The 17,062-nt window shown below is 45.9% G+C and overlaps 1 protein-coding gene across 1 annotated transcript; it reads left to right on the forward strand.

Moving 5' to 3' along the window:
- Positions 1 to 3,716: 3,716 nt before the first annotated feature.
- LOC115207402 (protein phosphatase 1 regulatory subunit 12B) lies at positions 3,717 to 14,156 on the forward strand. Its single transcript, XM_029774465.1, has 7 exons — positions 3,717 to 4,437; positions 8,156 to 8,172; positions 8,385 to 8,496; positions 8,892 to 8,996; positions 11,296 to 11,355; positions 12,316 to 12,366; positions 13,970 to 14,156. Exons 1-7 carry the CDS (start codon positions 4,330 to 4,332, stop codon positions 14,054 to 14,056), a joined length of 540 nt encoding a protein of 179 aa, XP_029630325.1. The 5' UTR covers positions 3,717 to 4,329; the 3' UTR covers positions 14,057 to 14,156.
- Positions 14,157 to 17,062: the final 2,906 nt, after the last annotated feature.

A 17,062-nucleotide genomic window follows, 5' to 3' on the forward strand; every position in this document is an offset into this window, starting at 1 on the left:
TTTCCCCTGTCTGGTACTGGACATGTTGTACATGTGGTTGTAGTTTCCCCTGTCTGGTACTGGACATGTTGTACATGTGGTTGGAGTTTCCCCTGTCTGGTACTGGACATGTTGTACTTGTGGTTGGAGTTTCCCCTGTCTGGTACTGGACATGTTGTACTTGTGGTTGGAGTTTCCCCTGTCTGGTACTGGACATGTTGTACTTGTGGTTGGAGTTTCCCCTGTCTGGTACTGGACATGTTGTACATGTGGTTGGAGTTTCCCCTGTCTGGTACTGGACATGTTGTACATGTGGTTGGAGTTTCCTCTGTCTGGTACTGGACATGTTGTACATGTGGTTGGAGTTTCCCCTGTCTGGTACTGAACATGTTGTACATGTGGTTGGAGTTTCCCTTGTCTGGTACTGAACATGTTGTACATGTGGTTGGAGTTTCCCCTGTCTGGTACTGGACATGTTGTACATGTGGTTGTAGTTTCCCCTGTCTGGTACTGGACATGTTGTACATGTGGTTGGAGTTTCCCTTGTCTGGTACTGAACATGTTGTACATGTGGTTGGAGTTTCCCCTGTCTGGTACTGGACATGTTGTACATGTGGTTGTAGTTTCCCCTGTCTGGTACTGGACATGTTGTACATGTGGTTGGAGTTTCCCCTGTCTGGTACTGGACATGTTGTACTTGTGGTTGGAGTTTCCCCTGTCTGGTACTGGACATGTTGTACTTGTGGTTGGAGTTTCCCCTGTCTGGTACTGGACATGTTGTACTTGTGGTTGGAGTTTCCCCTGTCTGGTACTGGACATGTTGTACTTGTGGTTGGAGTTTCCCCTGTCTGGTACTAGACATGTTGTACTTGTGGTTGGAGTTCCCTCTGTCTGGTACTGGACATGTTGTACATGTGGTTAGAGTTTCCCTGTCTGGTACTGGACATGTTGTACTTGTGGTTGGAGTTTCCCCTGTCTGGTACTGGACATGTTGTACTTGTGGTTGGAGTTTCCCCTGTCTGGTACTGGACATGCTGTACATGTGGTTGGAGTTTCCCCTGTCTGGTACTGAACATGTTGTACTTGTGGTTGGAGTTTCCCCTGTCTGGTACTGGACATGTTGTACTTGTGGTTGGAGTTTCCCCTGTCTGGTACTGGACATGTTGTACTTGTGGTTGGAGTTTCCCTGTCTGGTACTGGACATGCTGTTCTTTTACCGCCAGGCTTTTTGTGAGCTCTTTTGAAACTTTGTATAATGCCACCAGGTGGTGCCAGTATCTACAGGTCAGTGTCTCATCCTCACTGTGTTACAAAGTGTGACCGAGAATTTTCAATACAGTTCTGATGTTATCACCCAGTTCTGGTAGTAAAATATTACCAGGAGATGGTGCCAACATGTTCATTTTCATATACTGTTTAGATAATATAGATTACCAACCTGGTGCGTGTGATTAAACTGTGATGAACACAGTTTTTCTTGATTAATCTTGTGGAGTGGTATTACAGTAAATATCACTTTTCAATTGGTCTGAGCAAAAACATTCGGAAGATATTAATCTCGGTTAACCAAGGACAAAAATATTGTGTAATTATGTCCACAAGAGATTAGATAGAGATAGCTATATGGCTTGCTATAATATTTCAGGCCAGAAATATAATTTCTGCTATTCTCACCTTTAATATTATGCTCATATCCCCTCTCTGTAAAGTGAAGATAGTGATTATTTGTCCATAAGGTATGTGTATTGTATTTATAGCATGCTGAAGCCAGAAGTTATTCTTAGACAGGCACTGACCACTAACCCATCAGGGGAGCACTAATCAAAGGAAGTAGAGATTCTGAGCCCCAGCCAAAATGACTTCCTGTTGTTGTCATCATTTCCCTCTACCCCCACTCTCTCCCCCTCTCTCCCTCTCCCCAGATCCCTCCTACCCCCCACTATCCTTCACTCCAGATCCCCTCCTACCCCCTTCTCCCTCTCTCCAGATCACTTCCTACCCCCCTCTCTACCTTTCTCCAGATCCCCTCCTACCCTTCTCTCTCCCCCTGTCTCCTGATCCCCTCCTACCCCCGCTCTCCCTCTCTGCAGATCCCCTCCTACACGCCTCTCTCCCCCTCTCTCCCTCTTTGCAGTTCCCCTCCTACCCCTCTCTCCCTCTCTCTGATCCCTATTACGCCCCTCTCTCCAGATCCTCTCTCCCGCTCTCTCCCTCTCTCCAGATCCCCTCCTACCCCCTCTCTCCTTTTCTCCAGAACCCCTCCTACCCTCTTCTCTCCCCCTCTCTCCAGATCCCCTCCTATCCCTCACTCTCCCCTCTCTCCCTCACTGCAGATCCCCTCCTATCCCCCTCTCTCCTCTCTCCCTCTCTCCAGATCCCCTCTCTCCAGATCCCTCCAGACCCCCTCACTCCCTCTCTCCAGATCCCCTCCTATCCCCTCTCTCCCCCTCTCTCCCTCTCTGCAGTTCCCCTCCTACCCCCTCTCTCCCTCTCTCCGATCCCTACTACCCCCCTCTCTCCAGATCCCCTCCTACCCTCCTCTCTCCCCCTCTCTCCAGATCTCCTCCCATTCCCTCTCTCTCCCTCTCTGCAGATCCCCTCCTATCCCCCTCTCTCCCTCTCTGCAGATCCCCTCCTACCCATCCTACCCCCAGATCCCCTTCTACCCCTTCTACCCCTACCCCCAGATCCCCTTCTACCCCTTCTCTCTCCCTCTCTCCAGGTCCCCTTCTACCCCCTCTCTCCAGATCCCCTCCCACCGCTTCTCTCTCCAGATCCCCTCTTACCCCTTCTCTCTCCAGATTCCCTCCTAACCCCCCTCTCCCTCTCTCCAGATCATCTCTCCCGCTCTCTCCCTCTCTGCAGATCCCCTCCTACCCCCTCTCTCCCTCTCTCCAGATCCCCTCGCTCCAGATTACCTCCTACCCCCTCTCTCCCTCTCTCCAGATCCCTCCTACCCCTTCCTACTCCCTCTCTCCGATCCCCTCTTACCCCTTCTCTCTCCAGATCCCTTCCTACCCCCTCTCTCCAGATCACTACTACCCCCCTCTCTCCCTTTCTCCAGATCTCTCCTACCCCCTCTCTCCAGATCCCTTCCTACCCCCTCTCTCCAGATCACTACTACCCCCCTCTCTCCTTTCTCCAGATCCCTCCTACCCCGTCTCTCCAGATCCCTTCCTACCCCTTCTCTCGCTCGAGGAAAGGATCCCCTCCTATCTCCCTCTCTGCAGATCCCCTCCTACCCCCTCCCTCCCTCTCTCCAGATCCCCTCTGTCCAGATCCCCTCCTACCCCCTCCCTCCCTCTCTCCAGATCCCCTCTGTCCAGATCCCCCCCTACCCCCCGCTCCCTCTCTCCAGATCCCCTCTGTCCAGATCCCCTCCTACCCCCTCCCTCCCTCTCTCCAGATCCCCTCTGTCCAGATCCCCCCTACCCCCCGCTCCCTCTCTCCAGATCCCTCCTACCCCCATCTCCCTTTCTCCAGATCCCCCCCTACCCCCCGCTCCCTCTCTCCAGATCCCCTCCTTCCCCCCTCTCTCCCTCTCTCCAGATGCACTTCTTCCCCCCTCTCTCCAGATCCCCTCCTACCCCCCTGTCTCTAGATCCCTTCCTACCCCTTCTCTCTCCCTCTCTCCAGATCCCCTCCTACCCCCTCTCTCCAGATCCCCTCCTACCCCTTCTCTCTCTCTGCTGTTGCATCATGCCAACACTAACAAGGGAATACTGGCAGCCATGTTTGTGAGGCTGTGAAATTAGATTTAAAAAACACGGATTACATTTTTTTATTATCTTCATAACAAATTCCAATGTCCAACAGATCCATATTAGTCCATAGCTCAGACCAAAGGGTGATTAAAGAAAGAGGGGGAAAGAGAGACTGTGAGGCAGAAAGAGAGAGAGCGAGAGGCTGTCATGCAGAATGAGAGCCGAGTGCTTTACTTTGATGTTTTCATTTTTGTTGAATCACCACAGTCTCATTAGCGGCGCTGCTGTCAAGTCCCAGGCAGTGTCCCTCCCCATACAGTCTACAGCACCGCCCAGCGCCCACCCTCTTCCTCCTCCACAGCTCCCTCCCTTCTGCTACTCACCTTCCACTCATCTCATCTCAGGATCACTCAACATCACCTGGAGAGAGATCACACTCCTGACCACAGCTATTTCTGTATCATTAGAACTATTTTGATTTTGATCACACTCCTGACTCTGTCCCTTCACCACCTTCATTCACATCACAGGGATTTTAACTGTGTGTCACTGGACTGTTCATGCAGTAGTCTTTTAGAATCAAGTTGTTTGGATCAGACCGCTGGACCCCACTTGAACCTCATGCCGTGGAGAGTAGCCTGCAGCGATGTCATCTCATCTCTCCCCCCGCAACGCAAAGGATCAGCCACGCACGAGAAAGTCATCCACTGATTCGTCTCCCGCTAAACCCTCACCGACCTCCAGAAGCCTCAAAGTAAGAACAGATTACTTCTCTTTTCTATGGGCAATAACAAGGAGACGCCTAGGCTGCCTTTTGGAAACATTGCCATGTGTTGAAAAAAGCTGTGGATCAGATAAAATGCCATGCTTGACTTATGACTTTAACCATTAGTTTGGAGTGCTCCAGACTAGCCAAGCGGGATGTTGATGTCTAAAACCATAGGTGTTATGGCATACTGCTCATGCTTTTAGTGGAAACCGTTGTAATTGTTTCATGAAGATTATAGTGAGCGATGGTGATTAGCCCTCTTGAGCCAAGTGGCTTATGTGGGAGTAAATTTGACTAAAGGAATAGGAAGTTTTAGAATCAGCTGCATGGACGTAACTATTCAAATATCATTGTAAAACACATTAAACATACACAGTGTACTCATACACAGACTCTCTCTCTTTGTGAGGTCCAGAATCCGTCCAATACAGCCTCAGCATTTTCCTCCCACGACGGGTCATATAAGTGTCAGATAACTTTTGAGTTTCCATGACATCATCAGCTCCAAGCAATTTTTTCATAAGGCAGAAAGATGTGGCAGAAAGATGTGTAACTTAATGAAATAACAAAAGAGACAGCTGACATATATACAACTCAGATTGTCATTGAAGATAGTTATCTGACAGGATCAACGAGATAAAACCCTTTCAGAGGCATGCGTTCACGTGGGCCCCCTGATATCCCTCTGGACAAGACTCAGCACGTTCCTTCACACAAGCCAGCCGGGAAAACAAAACAGGAAAATGTTTAATATGTTTAATAAGAAGTTGATCTCAACTGTTTACTCAAGCAGTGATACGATATAAATACGATACAATATAAAATGTGATATATATATATCACATTTTCTTCTTTGGAAGAGCTAGTCAGCAGACAGGAAGTCCCCCATTGGATCTAACAGAGTAAGAGGGGAGCACAAAGAAAGACTGGCCTGGTCCACAAACAACCACTAGCCCCTACATTCTGGGCACTGGCGTGAATCTGAAAGGATTCTATTGGTGTAATGATTAATCAATACAAGCTTACTAGAGAACCAGATGGACCTACAACCATATTGTTTACATCATCCAACTATTTTTGATCTACATGAAATGCCTAGGGGTTAGATATTATAGGGGTTATTTCTGCCTGGGTCTGGTCATGGTGGAGGGGTTAGATATTATAAGGGTTATTCTTGGCTGGGTCTGGTCATGGTGGAAGGGTTAGATATTATAGGAGTTATTTCTGGCTGGGTTGGTTATGGTGGAAGGGTTAGATATTATAAGGGTTATTCCTGGCTGGGTTGGTCATGGTGGAAGGGTTAGATATTATAGGAGTTATTCCTGGCTGGGTTGGTCATGGTGGAAGGGTTAGATATTATAGGAGTTATTCCTGGCTGGGTTGGTCATGGTGGAAGGGTTAGATATTATAAGGGTTATTCTTGGCTGGGTCTGGTCATGGTGGAAGGGTTAGATATTATAAGGGTTATTTCTGGCTGGGTCTGGTCATGGTGGAAGGGTTAGATATTATAAGGGTTATTCTTGGCTGGGTCTGGTCATGGTGGAAGGGTTAGATATTATAAGGGTTATTTCTGGCTGGGTCTGGTCATGGTGGAAGGGTTAGATATTATAAGGGTTATTCTTGGCTGGGTTGGTCATGGTGGGAGGGTTAGATATTATAGGGGTTATTTCTGGCTGGGTCTGGTCATGGTGGAAGGGTTAGATATTATAAGGGTTATTCTTGGCTGGGTTGGTTATGGTGGGAGGGTTAGATATTATAGGAGTTATTCTTGGCTGGGTTGGTTATGGTGGAAGGGTTAGATATTATAGGGGTTATTTCTGGCTGGGTTGGTTATGGTGGAAGGGTTAGATATTATAGGGGTTATTTCTGGCTGGGTTGGTTATGGTGGAAGGGTTAGATATTATAGGGGTTATTTCTGGCTGGGTCTGGTCATGGTGGAAGGGTTAGATATTATAGGGGTTATTCTTGGCTGGGTCTGGTCATGGTGGAAGGGTTAGATATTATAAGGGTTATTCTTGGCTGGGTCTGGTCATGGTGGAAGGGTTAGATATTATAAGGGTTATTTCTGGCTGGGTCTGGTCATGGTGGAAGGGTTAGATATTATAAGGGTTATTCTTGGCTGGGTCTGGTCATGGTGGAAGGGTTAGATATTATAAGGGTTATTTCTGGCTGGGTCTGGTCATGGTGGAAGGGTTAGATATTATAAGGGTTATTCTTGACTGGGTCTGGTCATGGTGGAAGGGTTAGATATTATAGGGGTTATTCCTGGCTGGGTCTGGTCATGGTAGAAGGCTTCGCTGAGGCATGTTAGACTCAGCAGGCCCTCTCTATCACAGCCCAGCTTCTCCCTGTGCCAGATCCAAGCAGAGCTTCAGGAGGTAAGCCTTGTTAATGATAACTTACAATGGTTCCAAACACAAAGACAGACTCTTTAATAAGAGAGAGCTGACAGTGTTGACACAGACGAAGAGAGAACGTCCTGAGAGCTTGTTGATGTCTGATGGGAACCATTCCTGTGTGTTTATACATGATCCTTCTAGAGCCCCTTGAACAATTCAGGTGAATTTCTATCTGTCTCCATAGAGCCTTACTTGGTGTGTTATGTCTAAACACTGCAATGAGTTCTTATGCCTGTGTGTATGACCTTAAGTTAGTTTTCCAGACTTCAGTTCAAGTCTCTTTTATTCTTGAAGCAATAATAGACGAGTGCACAAAAAACAAGAAAATATTTATGTAATCTTACATTGTTAACTAAATCAATTGACGTCATTTATGGATATCACAATGTTAAGCAATGTTTTAATGTCTTCACTCTTGCTCACTGTTGCATACCATGGCGTAAAAGCCTAAATATTTGGCTTTGAGGGCTGAACTCTTGAAATTGCCTGACAAAGTGCTTGCTCGTCATGGTTCCCTAGACACATAGAAAGCGGCACAGGCTTGAAAACGGAAGCAGGCTGTCCGCTGCAGCCTGAGAACACAGAGGTCAGGGGCTGGCCCAAACACTGTAAGAGAATCACATTTTCTAGCGGGAATGATTATGTCTGCAGTGGAACACATCTCCTATTCTATTCTATAGTATTGTATCAGGAATAACCTTTTCAACTCTTCTACTGAAATAAATCCACAAGGCAAGTAAGTGACTGAAGTAAGAAATGCCCTGAACATTAATGCCATTGCCAACATTTCCATTTTTGCGGGAGTGTCTCTTTAAAAACAGATTCATATCCCCTGTTTTCAACCCTTCAGCAGGCAATAACCGTCAAGACTCCCAAGCTAAGCCGCTGCCATAGTTATTACCTTTTTTGGATGTGTTTAGTTTTATCTCTGGGTCTCAGTTTGTACATGTGACTGTTTCCACTGTCCTTCTCTAACTTGGCGTGAGTATCGAGTTTCATCCCAAGATGCTCTCTGCTGATATCCACATGCTTGGCTGCAGGACAGTGTGAAGGTCTTCTGTTAGAGTCTTCTATGAGAGTTCATAACTAGGGCCAGGGGGTTTTCCTGGCCACGTGAGCTGAAAATTAAAAATGGAATTACAGCACGTAATCTTTATGCATACAGGACACAAAGTCCTTTTACAAAGTGCTCATCTTGACAGCTCTGCTGTCAGAATACATTACACCTCAGTGTTGCAGATCATCCAAAACTACTCATTTTCTATGCATTTTGTAAATGACAGATCTTCTCTGTTTGTTTTCAGCATGAAAGAGTGTCCAGGTAAGATGCTTTCAACTCAATTCACTTCATCAAAGACACAGGTGTGCTTTAGATTTTCACTATCAGGCATTGAAACATATCCTAACAGCCATTGGTCACTCAGGCCTCCATTGCAACTGATTGTTATTACAATTAGGGTCAAAGGTACATTGATGATTAAGCTCTGACACAGTGCGGTAGTTTCAGGTTCAGCTGTGCTATCTTACCCTCAGACTGGACTCGTCTGGTGCTTACGACCGAGAGGCCTATGATGCTCGAAGGGAAAACAGAATGGCAGCGCGGAAAAAAGCAGAGGAAGAGGCAGGATGCACTGACTATAAGAAGGTAACCTGTAACCTAGAAAAATTGCCGTAGGTTGCTAATGATCTGTTATAAATCGGTTATGTCACGATAATGACATTGTTATGTAGCCCTTATGACTGTGGGTTCAAGTACGGTGTAACCCAAAATCCCCACAACTGGTATTTTGTTATGAAAAAAAAAGAGAAAAAAAATATTTACATGGTATTTCATTGCACTGGTGAGAGGTAGCTCACAAGTAAGTATTTCACTTCACTGTTTACACCCCGCTGTATCCTGTGTATGTGACAAATAAACTTTGATTTGAATTGGAGATCAGGCTACATGAAAAGCACAACTGGTTGATTACCTAAGTCAAATTATGTGGCATGTTATGATGTTCTGGGTCTGAGTTTGCTGTGGGATCCTGTGCATCACAGATGTACGAGGAGGCCTTGTCTACCAATGAGAGGCTCAAGTCCAGGCTGCAGGGCAGCAAACAGGAGCTGGTGTTGGTGCAGACTCAGCTGGAGAGAGTCACACAGGTGATTATCCCTAACTGGTATTCATTCACCACACAAAATAGTTCCCCAACAAACATTGTAAACATGAAGATTTTTTTTTTTTTCCTCAACCAGTGGTTGACTTGGGCAGGAGCTCACCGGAGCCGAGTACCGACACCTCAAATGCTCTACTGCTTGAGCTACTGTTCGTCTTATAGAATATTAGCTCAAAAGTATTGTGGAGCTTTTGCACCTACATCTACAGTAAACAGCACAGGCACTCAAAATTAGTACCGGAACCTATTTCAGTCCAAGTCGAGCGCTGTCTCCAACAAACCATCATCCTAAACATCAAATGAAACTGCAGAAATCAGATGAAGAGTCCAATGAAGAAGTACAGTGCATTCGGAAAGTATTCAGATCCCTTGACTTTTCCCACATTTTGTTACGTTACTGCCTTATTCTAAAATTGATTACACGTTTCCTCATCAATCTACACACAATACCCCATAATGACGAAGCAAAAACTGGCTTTAGAAAGTTTTGCAAATGTATAAAAATTATAAAACAGAAAGACCTTATTTACATACGTATTCAGACCCTTTGCCATGAGACTCGAAATTTAACTTAGCTATATCCTGTTTCCCTTGATCATTCTTGAGATGTTTCTACAACTTGATTGGAGTCCACCTGTGGTAAATTCAATTGATTGGACATGATTTGGAAGGGAAAACACCTGTCTATATAAGGTCAAAGAGTTCACAGTGCATGTCAGAGCAAAAACCATGCCATGAGGTCGAAGGAATTGTCCGTAGAGCTCAGAGACAGGATTGTGTTGAGGCACAGATCTGGGGAAGGGTAACGAAACATTTCTGCATCATTGAAGGTCTCCAAGAACACAGTGGCCTCCATCATTCTTAAATGGAAGAATTTGGACCACCAAGACTCTTCCTAGAGCTGGCCGTCCGGCCAAACTGAGCAATCGGGGGAGAAGGGCCTTGGTCATGGAGGTGACCAAGAACCCGATCGTCACTCTGATAGACCTCCAGAGTTTCTCTGTGGAGATGGGAGAACATTCCAGAAGGACAACCATCTCTGCAGCACTCCATCAATCAGGTCTTTATGTTAGAGTGGCCAGATGGAAGCCGCTCCCCAGTAAAAGGCACATGACAGCCCGCTTTGAGTTTTACAAAAGGCACCTAAAGACTCTCAGACCATGAGAAACAAGATTCTCTGGTCTGATGAAACCAAGATTGAACTCTTTGGCCTGAATGCCAAGTGTAACATCTGGAGGAAACCTGGCACCATCCCTACGATGAAGCATGGTGGTGGCAGTATCATGCTGTGGGGATGTTTTTCAGCTGCAGGGACTGGGAGACTAGTCAGGATCGAGGGAAAGATAAACAGAGCAAAGTACAGGGAGATCCTTGATGAAAACCTGCTCCAGAGCGCTCAGGACCTCAGACTGGGGCGAAGGTTCACCTTCCAAAAGGACAACGATCCTAAGCACACAGCCAAGACAATGCAGGAGTGGCTTCGGGACAAGTCTCGGAATGTCCTTGAGTGGCCCAGCCAGAGCCCAGACTTGAACCCGATCAACCAGCTCTAGAGAGACCTGAAGATTGCTGTGCAGCAACGCTCCCCATCCAACCTGACAGAGCTTGAGAGGATCTGCAGAGAAGAATGGGAGAAACTTGCCAAGTACAGGTGTGCCAAGCTTCTAGCGTCATACTCAAGAAGACTCAAGGCTGTAATCACTGCCAAAGGTGCTTCAACAAAGTACTGAGTAAAGTGTCTGAGTACTTATGTAAATGTGATATTTCAGTTTTTTAAATGACATTAAAAATGTCAAAAAATCTGTTTTTGCTTTGTCGCTATGGGGTATTGTGTGTAGATTGATGAGGGAAAAAAACAATGTAATCAATTTTAGACTAAGGCTGTAACGTAAAAAAAATTGTAAAAAGTCAAGGGGTCTGAATACTTTCCGAATGCACTGTATGTGTCTGTTTGTGCAATTGTATTGCTTATCACTGTGATTTCCAGCGTACAGTTCTTGTCAAATTCATGGTGGAATAACTCTTCCATATCCTACTGCATTGACCACTGCACAATAGAATCAGGAAAGTTGCAGGAGTATGAAAAATATGACAGGTTATGCAAGGAAGATGCATTGGCTTATTCGAGAGGTAAATGCTTGGGAGGTGTTATTTGTGAAGTACGGTAGTATGCTTGTGAGGTGACCATGGTTGTTTTCAAAGGTAAATATGAGAAATGTCTGCCGGCTTCAGGGATTGCGCTCTTCTCATTGTCCCCATTTTAATCATGGGCTTTTGCATTGCAGAGAAAGATAACAATGACTGAAAGGTCCAATGAGAGGTCCATGCTTGAGACAGAAAAACGGGTGAGATCCTTATGTCACTGAATGTTTGCTTATGCACTTTTAACTTCTCTCTTGACCTGGTACAGCATGTCTATTCAATATATGTTATTTTAATAGCTCATAGGTTCAGTCATGGTCAGGCTGGTAGTCCCATCATGTTCAGTCTCACTGTGACATGTCTCCTCTCCTCTCTGGTAGCCTCAACATGTTCAGTCTCACTGTGACATGTCTCCTCTCCTCTCTGGTAGTCTCATCATGTTCAGTCTCACTGTGACATGTCTCCTCTCCTCTCTGGTAGTCTCATCATGTTCAGTCTCACTGTGACATGTCTCCTCTCCTCTCTTGTAGCCTCATCATGTTCAGTCTCACTGTGACATGTCTCCTCTCCTCTCTGGTAGTCTCATCATGTTCAGTCTCACTGTGACATGTCTCTTCTCCTCTCTGGTAGCCTCATCATGTTCAGTCTCACTGTGACATGTATCTTCTCCTCTCCTCTCCTCTCTGGTAGCCACAACTTGTTCAGTCTCACTGTGACATGTCTCCTCTCCTCTCTGGTAGTCTCATCATGTTCAGTCTCACTGTGACATGTATCTTCTCCTCTCCGGTAGCCTCAACATGTTCAGTCTCACTGTGACATGTCTCTTCTCCTCTCTGGTAGTCTCATCATGTTCAGTCTCACTGTGACATGTCTCTTCTCCTCTCCGGTAGCCTCAACATGTTCAGTCTCACTGTGACATGTCTCCTCTCCTCTCTGGTAGTCTCATCATGTTCAGTCTCACTGTGACATGTCTCTTCTCCTCTCCTCTCTGGTAGCCTCAACATGTTCAGTCTCACTGTGACATGTCTCCTCTCCTCTCTGGTAGCCTCAACATGTTCAGTCTCACTGTGACATGTCTCTTCTCCTCTCTGGTAGTCTCATCATGTTCAGTCTCACTGTGACATGTCTCCACTATTGTGACATATCTCCTCTCCTCTCTGTAGGAAACACGTGTCCTGCAGAAGAAGATATCAGACATGGAAGATGAAGTGAAGGTATCTGTCCAGTTGCTATAACGGTCAATTTACTGAATTGAGACTGAGAGATGTCCAAGGTCTAACCAATTCGGGGTCGTTTTCTTGTGGCTTAATGCCAGTTCTTGTACTTCTTGACAACATCTCCAATAGACTAAACCTAGCCACAGCAGAGACAGAACATATTTCCAAAACACAGTCTCCGCAGGAGGCCTAGCCATCACAAAGTTGCCCTGCAGACAGACAGAGCAAGCTGCTGAACAGGGAATATCCCTCTGGGACGTGCCTTGGTACTGTAGTGTGTCTGTCTCAAACGACACCCTGTTCCCTTTATAATGCACTGCTTTCTGGTCAAATGTACCAGTTACAATGCAGCCTGAGTCTCAAGCCAGCAGTGACAAAGCATAAATGGTGTGTGGTGTGGTATTCTAAGCTGACATCATTTGCCACCATTATGTCATCATTATGCTCCGTTGGCTGTGAAATGTGTGAGTGCATTGATTTATATTCATGGAGTGAGTACGCCATTGGTATTCCTCCGCAATCACTACTGCCAACCATAACCCTAACCCCAACCCTAACCCCAACCCTAACCATAACCCCAACCCCAACCATAACACCTAATCCCAACCCTAACCCCAACCATAACCCCAACCCTAACCCCAATCATAACCCTAACCTTATCCCCAACCCTAACCCCAACCCTAACCCCAAACATAACCCCAACCATAACCCCAACCATAACCCCAACTATAACCTCAAACCAAACCCTAACCCCAACCATAACCCCAACCCTAACCCCAACCTTAACCCCAACCTTAACCCCAACCATAACCCCAACTATAACCCAACCCTAACCCCAACCCTAACCCCAACCATAACCCCAACCCTAACCCTAACCCCAACCCTAACCCCATCCATAACCCCAACCCTAACCCCAACCATAAACCCAACCTTAACCCCAACCCTAACCCCAACCATAACCCCAACCATAACCCCAACCATAACCCCAACCCCAACCCTAACCCCAACCCCAACCATAACCCCAACCCCAACCATAACCCCAACCCTAACCCCAACCATAACCCCAACTATAACCCAACCCCAACCCAAACCCCAACCCTAACCCCAACCACAACCCCAACCCTAACCCCAACCATAACCCCAACCCCAACCCTAACCCCAACCCCAACCATAACCCCAACCCCAACCATAACCCCAACCCTAACCCCAACCATAACCCCAACCATAACCCCAACTATAACCCAACCCCAACCCAAACCCCAACCACAACCCCAACCCTAACCCCAACAATAACCCCAACCCTAACCCCAACCCTAACCCCAACCCTAACACCAACCCTAACCCCAACCCCAACCCTAACCCCAACCCCAACCCTAACCATAACCCCAATCATAACCCCAACCCTAACCCCAACCCTAACCCCAACCCTAACCCCAACCATAACCCCAACCATAACCACAACCCCAACCCTAACCCCAACCATAACCCCAACCATAACCCAAACCCTAACCCCAACCCTAACCCCAACCCTAACCCCAACCCTAACCCCAACTCCAACCATAACCCTCTCTGCCTGCTTGTTGTCTGCTGTCCTCCACAGGTCCAGACAGAGCTGAAGAATGAGAACCAAAGACTGAAGGACGAGAACGGAGCCTTAATCCGGGTCATCAGTAAACTGTCTAAGTGAGAAGAGGAGGAAAAGGAAGAGAGGGGGGATGATACAGCTTTATTTCCCATGTTTACACCCACTTCTCCAACCCCACCACCCCCACCAACACCCCCACCAACACCAATAGTCTTCACACGCAGTTTGCATATTTGCACATTTTTTGTATTAATTTATGGATTGCTATAATGCATAATTATATAATCACAGCACATAATAATACCGTATGAATGTCTGCAAATGTTTAATCTATAAGCTGATGTAACAGTTTATATATTATCACGTTTTGTATCACTATGTGACATTTGAAATGTTTTTTGTTTTTTTTTGTTTACTCCATCACATGAACAGTCTCCTACGCCTTGTATAAGTTATTTATAAAGATTTTCTATGCTGTAAACCAACGCAATCTCTTGTATTCAGTGTCATCAACTGGTCACGTGTGGTAATGCATCATACTGCAGAGGCCTACAGTATATACTGTAATGTGAATCAGGATTGGTACACATTTGTAAGGGTTATAGATTATATACATTGTTGTTCATATAGTTTATATGAAGTAGTGAATTTGAAAAGAGGAGGGAGTGCGGAGGAGGAGAGGAGGGAGTGAGGAGGAGAGGAGAGGAGGGGGTGAGGAGGAGAGGAGGGAGTGAGGAGGAGGAGAGGGAGTGAGGAGGAGGAGAGGAGGGAGTGAGGAGGAGAGGAGAGGAGGGGGTGAGGAGGAGAGGAGGGAGTGAGGAGGAGGAGAGGGAGTGAGGAGGAGGAGAGGAGGGAGTGAGGAGGAGAGGAGAGGAGGGGGTGAGGAGGAGAGGAGGGAGTGAGGAGGAGGAGAGGGAGTGAGGAGGAGGAGAGGAGGGAGTGAGGAGGAGGAGAGGAGGGAGTGAGGAGGAGGAGGAGAGGAGGGAGTGAGGAGGAGGAGAGGAGGGAGTGAGGAGGAGGAGAGGAGGGACTGAGGAGGAGGAGAGGAGGGAGTGAGGAGGAGAGGAGAGGAGGGGGTGAGGAGGAGAGGAGGGAGTGAGGAGGAGGAGAGGGAGTGAGGAGGAGGAGAGGAGGGAGTGAGGAGGAGGAGAGGAGGGACTGAGGAGGAGGAGAGGAGGGAGTGAGGAGGAGGAGAGGAGGGAGTGAGGAGGAGAGGAGAGGAGGGGGTGAGGAGGAGAGGAGGGAGTGAGGAGGAGGAGAGGGAGTGAGGAGGAGGAGAGGAGGAAGTGAGGAGGAGGAGAGGAGGGACTGAGGAGGAGGAGAGGAGGGAGTACAGAGGAGGAGGAGAGGGAATACGGAGGTAAGGCAGAGGGGTACAGTTCTTTGGAATTCTTGCAGTATGGTGGCCATGGAGGATCAAAACGCTATGCATAAAGAGGAACCATTTTTCTTTTTTAAGCAGCAAGGTCGGCGGTATTGCATTGCGAATGTAGCTCTGCGCTGTTTGAGTCCGCCCCGTGCTCAAAAGAGTTCCAAAGACCCAGGAAGATGGGCATTTAGTTGCCTGCATTGCAGTAATTTTACAAACCCACTCAGTTTCAGTTCACAGAGGAAACGTTAGAAGAACACAGATGTTATTGGTCCTATTGTAAATACAATTGGAAACATTTAAGGCAGACAGAATGATGGTTGCTGCTCAAGATACAATCAACACAAGTAACACAGGACCAATCTATAAAACGATCTTAATCAATCTAAGTACACTCAATAGGAGGGATAGGGAAAACAAGTCAGGAAGTAACAGTATTAATTTATCACCACAATTAAACTAATATTTAGAGTAATAACTGCCATACTGGAATGGAGGTTATACTGAATGGTTTGTACAAATCAGATCTCTAGGCCTTCTTGCAATTGGAGTATTCAGAGCGCATGTACTGTGACAGTGGAAAGGAGCTAATGCAATCGTTGTCGCCACAATTTTGATGCTACAGGCTCTTTATGCTAATGTTTAAAAAACAAACATTGTTTTGCATTCCATGTGCAAATGATATGAATGACTGAAGGTTCATTTTAAACTATTTTGAACATAAGTATGTATATGATCCTCACTAAAAACCAAGCAGTCATATGATTTCATAAATACAGAGGCATGTACATCTTACAATATCAACTTTAAGTCATACCAATAATGTTGGTTAACATGACCACTATCATCATGTTAACTACATATTTCTATAAGCAAAACATGCATTATACAGTGTGATGTGAAAGTCCAACAGAGCTGGTTCTGGTGATGATAGATGATGTCATCATTTTTGACCTGTTCTTGCACAGGAAAGTAATCAAGTGTGACTCAGCCGCTCTGTTAAAATATCTCTATAAGGTTTTTAAATGAGTAGTAATATGCCTTTGCTCAGAGTATAGAAACTTAAGCTCAAGTTGTATGGCTTTACTTCTTATGTTAATAAACATACACAAAAATACATGTTTAACTGTTATGTTAAGCAATGACACCAGTGAATGACAGCAAGCAGAGGACTACTCAGGGTACAGATATGGAGAGAGTTATTGAAAGGGGGCTACAAGTCCATGCTTTGACTCCTATACAATGAGCTATATCTAATAACATGAACTTGGGACTAAACAATCTAACGTTAATAAGTACGGTCTAGTACTTGGACTTACATTTGTGTAGTACTGTAGTCTGACTTAGTACTAGAACACTGTTCAACCCAACACAGCAGATTCAAATCATTTTTGATAAGGCGGTGACTACCACCTCTGGCAGGATACATGAAGGAAACACTTACGGTACTTATAATTACAAAGCAAAGGAGCTAGTAAATGTTCTGCTTTTGCAATAAATACACAATAAATCCTGGCCATCGAAGACCATACAAATCCTGACCAGACCATACAAGTGAAAGCAGGAAATGTAAGTTATATTGCATTTTGACTTGTAGCCCCAGCATATAGTCATACATTTCAGGTTGTCCACAGTAGACAGATATAAATAAAATACAAATTAAGTAACACTGTTGAATTTCAGGCAAGAAAATAGCCTGTAAAATCAACATATACTATGCAGACATATGTTCAGTCCTA

The sequence above is a fragment of the Salmo trutta genome, chromosome 14 (genome assembly GCF_901001165.1).
Source record: "Salmo trutta chromosome 14, fSalTru1.1, whole genome shotgun sequence".
NCBI lineage: Eukaryota > Metazoa > Chordata > Actinopteri > Salmoniformes > Salmonidae > Salmo > Salmo trutta.